The following is a 14,666-nucleotide window of genomic DNA, read 5'->3' as shown; positions in this document are numbered from 1 at the left end:
CATGGAATGACAGTCTTCCAGGCATGGGGTATTCAGAATTCCCCTCTTTCCCTACAAATTCCCATGGGTATCCAGCATCCTGGGTATTAGGAATTTAGAATTCTCCAGCTCCCCACCCAAATTCCCAGGGAAAAACACAATTCTGGGCATCAGAAATTTGGAACCCTCCAGGACCGCACCCAAACCTCCATGGAAAAAGAGCATTCTGGGGTCGAGAATTGAGAATCCTCCAGTTGCACTTTCAATATCGCATCGAATAATGGCATTCCAGGAGTCGGGAATGTAAGATCCCTCCTACACCCTCCAAATTCCCACCCAGAAAACAGGTGCCAGAAAACAGGTGCCAGAAAACCCCAAAGAATAACAGAACTCGAAGTGTCAGGAATTCAGATTCCTTAAGGTCCACTCCCATACTCCCCTGGAATTATGGCATTCCCAGGGTTGGGAATTTTGAAAGCTCCACTTCTCCTCTCAAATTCCCATGGAATAACAGCAATCCTGGCAGTGAGAATTTTGAATCCTCCTGATTCCCTCCCAGATTCCCAGCAAAACTATGGAATTACAGCATTCATAGCGTCATGAATTTGGAATCCTGCAGCTCCCCACAAAATTTTCTGGAGAATAATGGCACTCCAGGTATGGAGAATTTGGAATCCTCCAGTTCCCCTTCCAAATTCCTCGGGAATAACAGAAGTCAGGTGTCAGGTATTTAGAATCCTCCAGTTCCCCACCCAAATTACAGTTGGAACTATGACATTCTGGGAATCTGGAATTTGGAACCTTCCAGCTCCCCTCCCAAATTCCCATGGAATAATGGTATTCTGTGTGTTGGGACTTTTGGCACCTGCAGTTGCCCTCCCATGGAATAATGCATGGAATATGCCATGGAATAATGGCATTCCCAGTGTTGGGAATTTAGACTCTCCCATAAGCCGTGCCAAATTCCTAAAAAATTTCCCAAGGAATAATGGCATTCCAAGTGTAAGGAATTGAGATCCCTATACCTCCCCCAAAAAATTCCCACCAAAACCATGAAATTACAGCAATCTGGGCCTTCAAAATTTTGAACCCTCCAGTCGCTGTCTCCCCCGTCCCCCCCCCAAATTCCCTTAGAAAAGTGGAGTCCAGGCATCATGAATTCCGAATTGTCCATGTGCCATCCGAAATTCCATGGAATAATGGAAGTCCGGGCATCAATAGTTTGGAAAACTCCACTTTCCTTCACAAACTCCCATGGAATTGAACCATCCCAGGCATTAGGAATTTAAAATTCTCCAGATGCCCTCCCAAACTTCCCATGGAATAATGGTATTCTGCATGTAGGGAATCTTCAATCCTCCAGTTCCCCACCCATACTCCCCTGAAATAATGGCATTCCAGGTGACAGGAATTTAGAATCCCCTATAAGGTGCCAGAAAATCCTACAAAATTCCCAAGGAATAACTGCATGCCATGGGCCGGGAATTATCAGTCCTCCACCTCCCCTACCAAACTCCCAACAGAACAATTAAATTACAGGATTCCAGGATTTGGGAATTGGGAATCCTTCAGTTCCTCTCCCAAATTCCCATGGAAAATGGCGATTCCAGGAGTCAGGAATTTCGAGTCATCCATGTGCCCTCCCAAATTCCAATAGAATAACGGTAGTCTGGCCATGGGGAATTTGAAATCCTCCAGTTCACCTCACAAATTCCCATGGAATTGCGGCATCCCAGGCAATAGGAATTTAGAATTCTCCAGATTTACTTCCAAATTCTCAGGGAATAACAGAATTCTGGGCATTGAGAATTTGGAATCCTCCAGTTCTGCTCCCAATATCCCATGGAATAATGGCACTCCGGGTATCAGGAATTTAGAATCCCCCATAAGCTGTTCCAAAATCTCACAAAATTCCCAAGCAATAACGGCATTCCAGGTGTAAGGAATAGAGATTCCTCCACCTGCCTGCCTAGATTCCCACCAAAACCATGGAACTACAGCACTCTGGGCATTGGGAATTTTGAGCCCTCCAGTTCCCCTCCCAAATTCCCATGGAAAAGTGGGATTCCAGGCATCATGAATTTCAAACCATCTGTATGCCCTCCCAAATTCTCACGGAATAGAGGCAGTCCTGGCATTGATAGTTTGGACACGTCCAGTTCCCTCCCCACAAAATTCCCATGGAATTGCAGCATTAGGAATTTGCAGAATTAGCATTAGGAATTTTGAATTCTCCAGATGTCCTCCCAATTTCCCATGGAATAATGGCACTCCACGTGTCAGGAATTTAGAATCCCCCATAGCCTTCTCTAATTCCAGCCATATTCCCATGGAATATCTACATTCCAGCTGTCAGGAACTGAGAATCCTGCAGTTCTGCTCCCATACTCCCATGAAATAATGACATTCTGGGAGTCAGGAATTTAGAATCCCCCATAAGGCTTCCCAAACTTCCACCCAATTCCCAAGCAATAGCAACATTCCAAGTGTCAGGAATTGCGAATCCTCCAGCTCCCCTCCCAAATTCCCACCAAGACCATGGAATTACAGCATTCTGGGCATTGGGAATTTGGAATCCTCCTGTTCCACTCCCAAATTTTCACGCAATTACGGCATCCCAATGGAATACTGGATGTCAGGAATTGAAAATCTTTCAGTTCCCCACCCAATTTCCTCATGGAATAACGGCACTTCAGGTGTTGGAACTTTAGAATCCTTCATACACCCTCCCCAGTTCCCACCATTATGCCAAAGAATAACCACATTTTAGGTGTCAGGAATTGAGAATCCTTCAGTTCCAATCCCAAATTCCCATGGAATTACAGCATTCACAGTTTTGGGAATTTTGAACCCTCCAGTTCTCCTCAGAAGTTCCCATGGAATAATGGCATTCCAGACAGTTAGAATTTTGACTCCTACTGCTTCCCTCCCAGACTGTCACCAATACTAAGAAATTACAGCAGAAATTCCAGGTGTTAGGAATTTGGAATCCTCCAAGTCTGCACCCAAATTCCTATGGAATAAAGGCATTCAGGTATCCAGAATTTAAAATCCTCCAGCTCGTCTCATAATTTCCCATGGAATAATGGGTTTCCAGATGTTAGGCATTTCCAACCATCTGTATGCCCTCTGAAATTGCCAGGGAATTGCAGCATACCAGGCATTGGCAATTTATAATTCTCCGCTTCCCCTTCCCAATTCCCAGGGAATAACAGAATTATGGGTGTCAGATACTTGGAATCTTTCAGCTCTGCACCCAATTCCTCACGGAATAAGAGCATTCCAGGTGTCCGGTATTGACAATCCTCCATTTCCCATCCCAATTTTTCATGGAATAATGACATTCTGGGTGTCAGGAATTTAGAATCCACCATATGCCCTCCCAAATTCACACCAAATTCCCATGGAATAACAGCATTGCAGTTGTCAGGAATTGAGAATCCACCAGTTCCCCTCCCAAATTACCATGGAATAACTTCCAGGTGCTAGGAACTGAGAATCCTCTTGTTCCCGTCCCAAATTCCCATGGAATAATGATCTTCTGAGAGTTGGGAATCTTGAATTTACCAGTTGAGAACTGTTAGGAATTGAGAAACCTCCAGTTCCCCTCCCATACTTCCACGGAATAATGGCATTCCAGGAATCAGGAATTCAGAATCTCTCATAAGGCTTCCTAAACTTCCACCCAATTCCCAAGCAATAGCAACATTCCAGGTGTCAGGAATTGAGAATCCTCCAGCCCCTCCTCCCAAATTCCCACAAAGACCATGGAATTACAGGATTTTGGACACTGGGAATTTTGAATCCTCCATTTTTCCTCCCAAATTCCCATGTAATAACAGCATTCCAGACGTCCGAAATTTCGTATTGTCTGTATGCTCTACCAAATTCCCATGGAATAACAGCCTCCCAGGCATGGGGAATTTAGAATTCTTCAGTTCCCCTCCCAATTTCCCAGGGAGTAACAGAATTCTGTGTATCAGGAATTTGGAGTCCTCCAGATGCCCTCCCCATTTCCCATGGAATAATGTCATTCCGGATGTCAGGAGTTTAGAATCCCCCATTCACCTGCCACAAACTTTTATCATAATTCCATGGAACAACAGCATTCCAGTTCTCAGGAATTTAGAATAATCCACTTCCCCATCCAAATCCCCATGGAATTACAGCATTCCCAGTTTTGGGTATTTTGAGCCCTCCAGTTCCCCTCATAAATTCCCACTGAATAACTGCATTCCAGGCATTGTGAATTTACAGTCCTTCTGCATCCCTCCCAAATTTCCTGCTTTCTTCCAGATTCCCACTAAGTCTATGAAATTATAGCATTCCTAGCATTGGGAATTTAGAATCCTCCAGGTCTCCTCCCAAATTTCCACTGAAACCATGGAATTAACCACATGTCAAATCAATTTGAAGTTGGAATCCTCCAGTACCCCTGCCAATTCCTATGGAATAACCACACTTCAAACTCTGGGAATTTCGAATACTCCATTTCCTCTCCCAAATTCCCACCTAAACCCTGCAATAAAGGCATTCCAGGCATTAAGAATTTGGAATCCTCCAGGTTGCCTCCCAAATCCCCATAGCATAGCAGCATTCTATGCACGGGGATTTTCAAATCTTCTATATGCCCTCTTAAATTCCCACCAAAACCTTGGAATTACAGCAATCAGGGGGTAGGAAACTAAGAATCCCCCACTTCTCCTCCCTAATTCCAATGGAATCCTCCAGTACCTGTCCCATACTCCCATGGAATAATGGCATTCTGGGTGTAAGGAATTTAGAATCCCCATATGCCTTCCCAAATTCCCACCAAATTCTCATGGAATAACCACATTTGAGGTGTCAGGAATTTCTAATCCTCCACTTCCCGTCTCAAAATCCCATGGAATAATGATATTCTGAGTGTTGGGAATCTTGAATCCCCCAGTTCCCATCATATACTCTCACGAAATCATGGCATTCCAGGTGTAAGGAATTTAGAATACCACCTAAGTCGTCCCAAAATCCTACAAAATTCCCAAGGAATAAGAGCATTCCAGGTGTCAGGAATTGAGATTTCTCCAGCTCCTCTCTCAAATTCCCACCAAAACCATGGAATTGCAGCATTCTTGGCAATGGGAATTTGGAATCCTGCAGTTCCCCTCCCAATTTTCCATGGCCTTGTGGGAATGGAATAGCATGAAAACAATTACCAGGGAACTGGACTGGCCAGTGTACCATGGGATACCTTCTCCCTCAGTTACAGGTTACAAACCAAACGAATGAATTGACAGGTAATCTTCAAGGACTATGGAAGCACAGACTCACTAAGGCAACACCCAATAACCCACCAGTCTGATACAGCACCAGGCTTCACAGATTGTTAGGCCATTGCTCCCAAATTTAGGAATTGCAAAGCTGTAACATGCCATTTCAAGCATCTCAACCAAAATAGAATTGACTGCTAATTCAACAGCGGGTGCTTTAAGAAGACTACAAACCAAAACAAACTCAATAAAAGAAGCAGTCTTTCAAGACCACATGGTGTTAGATATGGGAACAGTCAAATGGGAGGAGTTTGTATTATAATTTATACCAGTTGTTGCACTTATATAGATCAGTCAGGACAAAAGCTAACCACTGGCTATTTGGGCAGACAATCCTATAGAGCATGCCCAGGAAGCATGGCTGGAAAGTTCAAATCCAAGGAAGACTCATGAGCCTTCATCCAAAACGACCAGGAGGAGGCTGACAATCACCTCGTGCAGAAACCATGCACGTGTTCAAGGGCTCACTTAGTCATGTCATTACAAAATATGTTGCAATATGAAAGATTCAAAAAAATAATTTGCACATTAACTAAAAAACATATACAGGCTAGTACGGTGCAAAGAATGGACAGGTGATTTTGTTGTGGAGCAATGCCCATCACTCCAGGTATCAAATAAACAAATAACTGCCCCATAGGCCTTATATTATAGAGTACTACTGGTTTCTTGCCTAGTTTTCAGGCACCAGAATACTGTGGATTTCAGCATCATCCTGCTGAGGAAAGAATTTGGTCCAAGCCTGCATCCCAATTTCAGACTGTACAGGAACACTGTGGACTTCTTCCCACTCAACCTGGAGCTGTGCAACAGAACAGAAGTTCAGCCATTACAGCCCTGCATGGGAGAGACTTTAATTCATCTGGGAAGTGTCTCCTAAGGCCTTGTGTGCAATCCTTACTTGGGATCTATAGTCAGAATTTGTATCCCAGGAACAATGGAATAAATTTAGCTATTCCAACATGTGTTTGCTGATGTTTGTCTTTGGAAATGGAGACAGTGCCTCTGTACAATCTAGTTGTACTGGGAAACTCAGCTGCTGATTCTGTGCTGGTGCTCCGGCCAATCCCTCCCATAAAAGAAATTATTTCAGGACTAAGAGCTTCTGCCTTCTGACAGATACCAAGAGGTGTCAGCAGTTGCTCCAGGTGCTCCTGCCAACAGCCCCTGTAGGAAGGAGCACAGCCCCCAGTGCACGTGGGCTTTGGCTCCCTCTGGCACAGAAGCCCCCGGGGCACAGGTCTCTGGGGCAGGAGTGGGGCACCAGCGCTGCCAGGGCTCAGGGGGTGGCAGGTCTGCTTGGGCAAGGACTCTGCCACAGCCGCTGATTTCAGTGCTCGCAGGGCCCAGGGGTCAGAGCAGCATCCGTGCCCTGGCCCACACGATCCTTGCCTGTGTCACAGCCGTGGGTTTAGGATGACCACCAGCCGGGACGTGTCCCAAGGAGGCCGAGCCAGCTTCTGTGCAAGGCCCTGCGCCCTTCCCGCTGCGGCTGCGTCGGAGCCCTGGGGGCTCCTTCTGCTGCCCTGAGCCCGCAGAGCAGGGCAGCGATTGCTGATGGTTTGAGCCGTTCCTAAAGATCCTGTCGGGCTGTCTTAGACACTTGGGGTGAGGGATTCCTTCCAACCTGGGCCACTTTGGGTGGGCTGGGGGCAGGCCAGGGCCGGTGGCAGCGTGTGCAAGGGCCGTTATTGAAACGGTTCAGCATGGTCACCATGGCATGGAACAGGACCGTTGGTGAGGTGTGGTGATATAAGAGCCAACGGTGACACGGCCACAGCACAGTGCTCGGAGCACACGACGGGACAGGACGGGACAGAGCGGTGCCGTGAGGAGCCCCCGCACAGCGCACTCGTTCCTGTCGGACCCGGAGCTTCTCTGAGTGTCACTGACTGTTTGTCTCACAGCTTTCCCAAGGCATTTCTCTTCCAGGTGCCCTCGAGGCCAGACTCTGGCATGGCAGGCAGATTTCCCAACATCTTCAAAGTGTTTAGCAGAATAAAAAGGAGAGGCTCTAGAGTTCATCCAGCCCAACAGCCTGAAGAGCCGGAGCCATTTCAGCCAATGCAGGATGGTGAGTGGAGCAGCTGGGTAAAAGGGCTGAAGGCTGCTGCAACCTTGACCCCTCCCATCCCATCCCTTTGGGACATGCCCAGGGAAAAGACAGAAGAGGGGCCGGGCAGACACCCCGCAGTGCCTGTGCTCCATCCCCTGGAGAATCCTGGGGCTGTCCCTGCCTGGGGAGCGCAGGGCTGGGCCCTGTTCTCCGGCCTCTCCCGCAGCCCCTCAGCTCTGGCTGTGCTCACTCTTTGCCAGGTGCAGCCATGGACCGCACACACGAGCAGGACCCCACCGGTGTCCTCTTCCACAGAACAGCACAGGTACCTGCAGCCATCCCCACCTGGGCTGGGCCTGCTGTCACTGCTCAGCCCAGCACAGCGCTTGGAGCACCCCATGGAACAGCCCTCTTTTCCTGCCCTTTGTTCTCCTGCCGCACTTCCAAATTTATCAAATACTTTTGGCAGGAAGTGACCAGCACCATGGGCACTGGGTCCATAGAAAAGTGTGAGGACTACACCACCAACACAAGTGCTGCCCTGCTTGACAAGCTTGTAGAAGCAGGTTTGGCCAATCCCAAGCAAGTAAGCAGCCTGTGGCCAGGGTTTGATCCCCCTAAGAATTGGTTGGCCTCACAATTCACTGGGGCCTGCTGGTCCCTGTCAGACTTTGAGGACACCACAGTGTGGTGGGAAGGGAAGCACTTCTCTGGGGAAGCTGGGGACATTACTGCCTCTGGCAGCTTTCCAAGTCTTCCCATGCCTTTTCAGGTGCCTGCCATGGTGAGATACATCCACCAGTGGCTCATGGCCAATGAGACTGATGAGCACAGGGTGGAGAGGTCCCTGCTGGATGTCACCGAGGCACAGCCCACTGATGTGGTGATGACTCTCCTGCGTGTGGCCCCATCGTGTGACAGGTATAGGGCCCACCTGCCCAGAGGGCTCAGGGCTCACCAGCCCATCACCCTGCACAGCCTGTTCTAGCTCTGTCTGAACAACAGAGAGTTCCAGGGCCCTCTGGCTGCTCCCTTTCCCAGCCCTGTCTTGTCAGCACCCACCCCATGCTCCCTCCCTGCCCCTCAGGAGCCTGTCCCCACAGGGCTAAACTGCCTGGGTGCTGCTGGTGCAGGGCAATGGGCAGAGGCAGAGCTGGCAGCCAGCTCAGGTCCCTGCTGCTGCCAGGCCACGGTGCTGTGTCTCAGACTGCCCTGAGACAGAGTTCTGACCCTACAGAGCTGCTATGGCTATGTGGAAGACAATCTTGTGCTCGCCCAGGACTGCAAAGCCAGCGAGGTTGAGACTCCTGGATGTGCTGGGGAGCTGGCCAGAGCACAGCATGTGCACCTCCGATGGGGACACAACAAGAGTCTTTGCCCTGGCTGTGAGTTTCTGGAACTGGCCTTTGCTCACCCCAAGGCCGCCCCTCCTGCAGCTCTCAACCCTCCTTCCCCCACCGAATCTCCCAGCCTCAGGTGCTGGGCTGAATCCTGGCCTAGGGGCAGCTTCAGGGGCACCAGGCCCGGTGCTCCCCCTGCATCTCCCCTGGCCTCTCCCTGCCACGCTTGGGCCCTGCCACACAGATACCTCAGCACTGAGCGCTGTCTCGGGGTGTTTGTCCTTTGCAGGCAACTGTGGTGATGTGGAAGATCCTCCAGGAACCCTGCATCCCACACATAGTGACACTGTATTTCACTCGCCTATTTGTCCACCTGCTCTTCCAAGCGTACTTCAGCACATTGGATACACCAGAGGAGGTTGATACATTGTGGAAAACATGCCAGAAAGAACACGGCTTTGCTGCCAGCTCCAACAGGTTTTCCATCCCAGTCCTTCTGTCCCTGCCATGTCCCCAGGGCAGGAGCCAGTGCTCCCAGCGTGACCTGAGCTTTGCTCTGCACACAGGTTTGCACTGGAGACCCTGAAGTCCCTGCTCTGCCGAATGCAGTGTGAGGATGTGGTGACGGCAATGGAGCGCAAGTGTGGCTGGGACACGCTGCTGTCTGCTGACTCCCAGCACTATGCCGTGGGAGTGCTGGTCAGGTGAGACCCCACCCTCTCCACTCTTTGTGCTCTGTGTCCGGAGTGCCCTACACAGTACCCGTGCTCATGGGCCAGAGGGCCTTGTCACCGAGGCACAGCCAAACAGACTGGAAAAGACTGGGAAAGAAGGGTGCCCAAAAGGAGCTGCCTCCAAAATAGCTCAGGTCCCCTTGCAGCAGGATGGTGGGGAAAGACCAGATCTCTGGGAATCAGTCCTGGGAGAGGTTTGTCCCCCTGACTCAGACCTTGCTTTCCTTTTCCTCCTTTCAGAGCAATGCGCTCCTCATCCACACCCTTGTCTTCTGGGATTGCATTGTACCTGCTCAGCCTGCTCAACATGGAGATGCCATGCTGGGATTTTGCTGCCCTGGCATTCATTGTGGAGGTGAGCCTGATGGCCAGCGCTGTCTCCCTGAGCTGCCTCCCAGCTCTCTGGCCTCTCATAGCCACACCTGCCTGGGCTGGTGCCCGTGCCCTGTCCTGCTGTCTGGGCCCAGCCCTGTGCGGTTCTGGGCTCCTGCCGGCCAGGTCCCTGTCACTGCCCTGTGCCTTTCAGGTCATGGAGTGCTTGGATGTGTCCAAATATGGGGCCAGTCTCCTGGAGATCATCTCAAAGAACCTGCAGAGCGAGTGCAGGGAGAGGCGTCACCTGGCGCTCAGATGCCTCATGTTGCTTGGCCCCATGAATCCCCCCATGGTGAGAAGGGAGCAGCTGCTGAAGCCCTGCCAGCAGCATGAGCCTGGGGCATGCAGTCGCTTGCGCATGGCTGGGCTTTGGGTGCTGGGGCAGCTGATCCCAGCTCTCCTGCCTCCTGGGTCAGCTGCCCGCGTTGTTTGGGACAGGCCTTTGGCCTCTAGGCCCTGTGGCAGCAGAGTGGCCTTTCACACAGTTGTCTTCCAAACAGGCAAAAAAATTGTGGAACCTGACTGACAATCTTGTGGACATCCTGCAGGAAAACAATAGCTTCATGGTCAGGATGACCATCGTTGTACTCCAATCTTTGTTCCTCCACAATGGTGCCCCTGTACGCAGCCCCATCGCCCTGCGGCTGGCTGAGGCGCTCCTGCCACTCTTTGACCACGTAAGGCTCTGTGCCCCAGGCCACGGCCACTGACTGCAGCCCGGACACTTTGTGACCCGTGAATTTCAACGTTGGTGCCCATAAGGGCCTGAAGGAACCAGTGCTTAGGACTTTTTTCCTTCCTTTCCTACAGCATGATAGACAGGTGAAGCTGGGATCAATTGCTCTGTTTGAAGAGATGATAGGTTTACTAACGAAAAAGGACAGAAAAGCTCTTAAGACACCCTGTGTGGCAGAGCGTGCTCCCACTCTTCATCTACTGCCACGATAAGAATCCGGATGTGGCAGAGGTGAGGACTCGTGGGCTGCCCGTGTCCCGGGGGGGGAGTTTGCTGCCTCCTGCCCTGGTGTCTGGTGGGCTGCAGCCTCCTCCAGGCCTTGGCTCAGGGACACGGCTCCTGTGCCCTGAGCTGCGGGGACATCTCTGCATCTCTGCTGCTCTCCAGGCTCTCGACAGCGCTGCTTTGTGTGACCAAGTTCCTCAGGAGGAGGGATCTCATGCAGCTCGTGAATACAGCGCAGCTGTGGAAGTTGGCCGAGTGCCTGGTAAGGACGGCCTGGAAGCGCCAGGCTCAGGCTGGAGAAGCCCCCTGAGCGCGGCGCTCACTGTGTGCGGCTGCAGCTGTGGCCCTGCCCAGCGCTGCCCGCAGGGGCCACACGGGCCCGAGCCGGGTGCCGATGGAGCCCCGGCCCAGCGGGGCTGCGGGGCGGGCCGGCACCGCGGCTCCCCGGGCAGCAGCCGGCCCTGTGCCCCTGCAGAGCCCGGCCGGCGGCTGCTGGCCGCGCCTCAGGGCTGTGCGGGCAGGGGAGGCCGGGGCCGGGCGCGGGCAGCGCCTGCCAAAGGGCCGGAGCCCGCCCTGACCCTTCGCTCCCGCCGCTCTCCACAGCTGGCAGAGGACAGGAGCCGAGCGGCCGAGCACCTGCGCCAGGCCCTGCCCTACCTGCAGAGCCCTCAGGAGCCCCTGCGAGCGGCGGCGTTCCGGTTTACGGGTGAGCCCGGGCTCCCTCCCCGCCCCGCCGCAGCTCAGCCCCAGCCCCGCCTGCTGCCCCGGCAGCTTCTGCCACCCGGGCCCGGCACCGCGGAGCCCCGGCTGCTCTCGGGGCTGCTGCCGCCCTCCCGCAGCCGTGCCCTGGGGCGGCAGCGTGCGGCAAGGGCCCGGGCTGAGCCCTGCCAGGCCACGAGGGCCAGTGGCCACAGGACTGGCAGTGCCGCTGGCAGGGAGCTGTGCCGCTGGGCAGAGCCGTGACAGGGTCTGTGTTCCCAGGGATGGCCAGGGAACTCATGAGGGAGAAGAAGGAAGAGCTGCAGGTGCTCAATGAGGGTGAGTGAGGGCAGTGGGCTGTCAGTGGGGCTGGCAGGAGGAGCTGCAGTCCCTGTCCCGTCTGCGGAGGGGTTTTGCTTCTTGTGTGAACGAGGGCTGGCGTGGGCAGAGCTCACAGAGATTTCCGGGATGCGGGCGGGGGGTTCGTGGCCAGCAACTTGATCCCGTTGGTCCCCTCTTGGCCATGCCAATAGCTGGGAGGAATGCCCCTGACAGGAAGATCTCCTCGGATTCCCACAGTTTCGGGCTTTGACCGTGGCTCTGTTCCTCTCTCTTCCAGCCCTTCAAGCGCTGAGTAAAGACAACAGCCCTTCCCATGCAAGCCCAGTAACTCAACTTGCATTCAGGCAAAGAGCTGCAGAACTACCTTCACCTGATGGCTCAGACAAAGCAGTGTCCCTTTAACACCTCCACGTGCCACAAGAGGAGACCACCTGGAGACCAGAGACCAGCTGGAGCTCCAGGCAGAGCTGATAATTGTCACAGCTCTTGTGGCTTCAGCCCTCTCCCTGCTTGTAGACAGCTCCCTCCCTCCAGCCTTCAGACTGTGCCCATCCCATTTTTTTCCCCTCCACTCTTTATCCCTTTTGACAGCTCCCTCCCTCCAGCCTTCCGAACTGTCCCATCCCTTTTTTTCCTTTCCATCCCTTTGCTTTGCCTTTCATCAATAAACAGTTTGGCTTCTTCACTTTGCCTGCATCTCTGTGGAGCTAAAGCAGCACAAATCCAGAGCCCTGGGACTCACAGGCCCATCCTGCCGTTCTCTTCTGTGCCGTGTTTTGTGCAGAGACACAGAGGAACGAGGGCAGATCAGGCTGGAAGGGTCTCTGTGCTGAAGCTCCAGTTCCACAACACTGTGGAATTCAAGGTCTTGCTGAGCACCCTGAAGCCCCTGGATTTTAGAAGAGCCACCCTGAGTATGCTCTGAACCCAGCTGGGAGGGATTCCATGGCAAGCACTCATGGAGGACAAAGGAGCTTGGAATGCTGGAAGGTTTCAAGAATAGCTTCCTGAAAGCACAGCAATGCTCCATCCCTGCACAGGGTCAGGAAGAGGGCAGAACCAGAGAGCATCAGGGCTTCACAGAGAGCTTTGGGTGTTCCAGAGAGCAAATGAAGCAGCAGCACAGTGTCCAAGAGTCGGACGCGTGACCGTGCCAGTGTCCGGAGCACTGACAGGCAGTGCCGGGATCCTGGTGCGGTTCTGGTCCCCACAAGTGAGGAATGGCAGCCCCTGCCTCAGACCCAGTCAGAAAGCCAAGCTAGCGGGACCAGAGGGAGGGCACCCTTCCAGTCTCTCCTGGGCATGGCAGCAAAACAGCCCCTGCTGCTTCCTCCTCCACCTGTGCTTGGGGCGCGCTGGTGGCAGAGCCAGCCAGGTTGTGCTCTGTGTGCCAAAGGCTGTTCAGAGCCAGCATGGAAAGTGCTGCGTGCCCAGCACAGAGTCCTGGAAGGTGCTGGTAAGAGCATCCTGCAGGAGCAGGGCCTGGTCTCTGGCTGGGAACAGCCTGGTTTTGCTGCCGTGACCGCAGGCAGGAGTGTAGGCAGTGAAGAGGCAGCGGGCAGCTTGTGTTTGCAGAGGGCCTGGGGCTGCACGTCTGAACCTGCACCTGGGAACACACTTGGGGGGAACACGAGCTGGAGCTGGAGTGCCTGTTCTGAAAGCAGTTTGTGCAGGCAGGGCAAGCAGGCAGGGTTGCAGGTTTCCTACTGCTATTGGGGTTTCTAGTTTGTTTGTTGTGTTTCTGTTGGTTGGTGAGTGTGGGCTTTTTCCTCCCCCTTTATCACGTTCCTCAGGGATTCTTTCTCATTATGAACTAGGCCCAAGGACGAGACTTCTGGTTGCTTAGAAAGTGCCATTTATTTTCTTATCTTCTACAGAAAACATGAGTTCTTGGAACATGTATTGAAAGCGTGGCCAAAAGTCACAAGACTTATGGCTACAAGATCTTTTAAGGACTTACTAACATAAAACACTGCCAACAAGGTGATTTATGTTTCTATTCCAATACTAAGAAATTTCATCTAATTGCAGTGTGACCTTTCTAAGCCAATCTCATTCTAACACATAGATCTATTCTTAAGGCTAGTTTGTCACCTTTATACCTGCTTTACTCTTTCTATATCTTAATCTTTATTAACTAAACTTTTTTCTACTTAACATGTCTCTGCTTTAAGCTTTAAATCTACATTCTTACTTCTAGCATCTAAACTTGGAATCTTCTCCCAGCACCTCAGTTCAAATCCTGTGTTCTTTTCCAGGCTTTGATTTACACACCCAACTTTCTGAGAACTTCTTGCATGCTGAACTCCAACTGATGGGCTTTGGGTTTTTTGTTAATAATGGTTTTTACATGATTGAAAACTGCAGTCAGTACAAGCATATGTGACCAAGTAGAAGCCTCCAAAAAGGATGCATCTTTCCAGACCCCTTCCTGTGTGGAGTGTTTGAGCTTATCTGCAGTTCCAGAGGATGTTGCAGAAGAAACCTGCCTGCACTGTGAACAGCTGGATTATCTCCTTTTAATGGTGGCCAAGCTTGGGGAACAAGCTGAAAGACTAAAAAGTAATAGGGGAAGAAAAGGGGGAATAGATTGGTGGAGTTCTGCCCTTGCATCCTTGAGGGAGGCCCACCAGGAGTCAGAGGACTCCCGTGCCCCCCCCCGTCAGGCAATGGGAGGACACCTGGTGGGTGAAGGGAGTGGAAATGGGTCCCTACTCAGGGAGATAATAATAAACATTCCTCCTGGCCCCCATCACCTTGCCAGGTGCCACTCCAGCATAGGTATGAAGCCCTGGATTAGAGAGTCTACCAGACGGCAGTAGAAGTAAAATGATTCTGCCCAGTGGGCCCAATTACAATGCACCTGTTAGA

General features: G+C 52.0%; 2 protein-coding genes across 2 annotated transcripts; both read left to right on the top strand.

Annotated features, from left to right (window-relative positions):
- The first annotated feature begins 8,101 nt into the window (after positions 1 to 8,101).
- Positions 8,102 to 9,404, top strand: LOC306816209 (uncharacterized protein). The gene is made up of 4 exons (XM_079332683.1): positions 8,102 to 8,265; positions 8,582 to 8,729; positions 8,974 to 9,102; positions 9,251 to 9,404. Exons 1-4 carry the CDS (start codon positions 8,105 to 8,107, stop codon positions 9,296 to 9,298), a joined length of 486 nt encoding a protein of 161 aa, XP_079188809.1. The 5' UTR covers positions 8,102 to 8,104; the 3' UTR covers positions 9,299 to 9,404.
- Positions 9,315 to 10,503, top strand: LOC306816210 (uncharacterized protein; the record flags this gene model as incomplete). The annotated part of the gene is made up of 4 exons (XM_079332684.1): positions 9,315 to 9,388; positions 9,659 to 9,773; positions 9,945 to 10,085; positions 10,294 to 10,503. The coding sequence occupies 4 exons, from the start codon at positions 9,315 to 9,317 to the stop codon at positions 10,501 to 10,503; spliced, it is 540 nt and encodes a 179-aa protein (XP_079188810.1).
- Between the last annotated feature and the right edge of the window lie 4,163 nt (positions 10,504 to 14,666).

This window comes from Erithacus rubecula, assembly GCF_903797595.1.
Source record: "Erithacus rubecula genome assembly, contig: scaffold_444_arrow_ctg1, whole genome shotgun sequence".
NCBI lineage: Eukaryota > Metazoa > Chordata > Aves > Passeriformes > Muscicapidae > Erithacus > Erithacus rubecula.
The sequence above is the reverse complement of the archived record's forward strand: the minus strand, read 5'-3'. Positions and strand labels throughout refer to the sequence as shown.

What these genes read in the sequence shown, in the direction of transcription:
- LOC306816209 (XM_079332683.1), top strand. Translation starts at nt 8,105, where the DNA reads ATGCCTTTTCAGGTGCCTGCCATGGTGAGATACATCCACCAGTGGCTC. An exon ending in CAAGAGTCTTTGCCCTGGCT is followed by an intron (nt 8,730 to 8,973) that starts GTGAGTTTCTGG and finishes TGTCCTTTGCAG; the next exon opens with GCAACTGTGGTGATGTGGAA. An exon ending in CATTGGATACACCAGAGGAG is followed by an intron (nt 9,103 to 9,250) that starts GTTGATACATTG and finishes CTCTGCACACAG; the next exon opens with GTTTGCACTGGAGACCCTGA.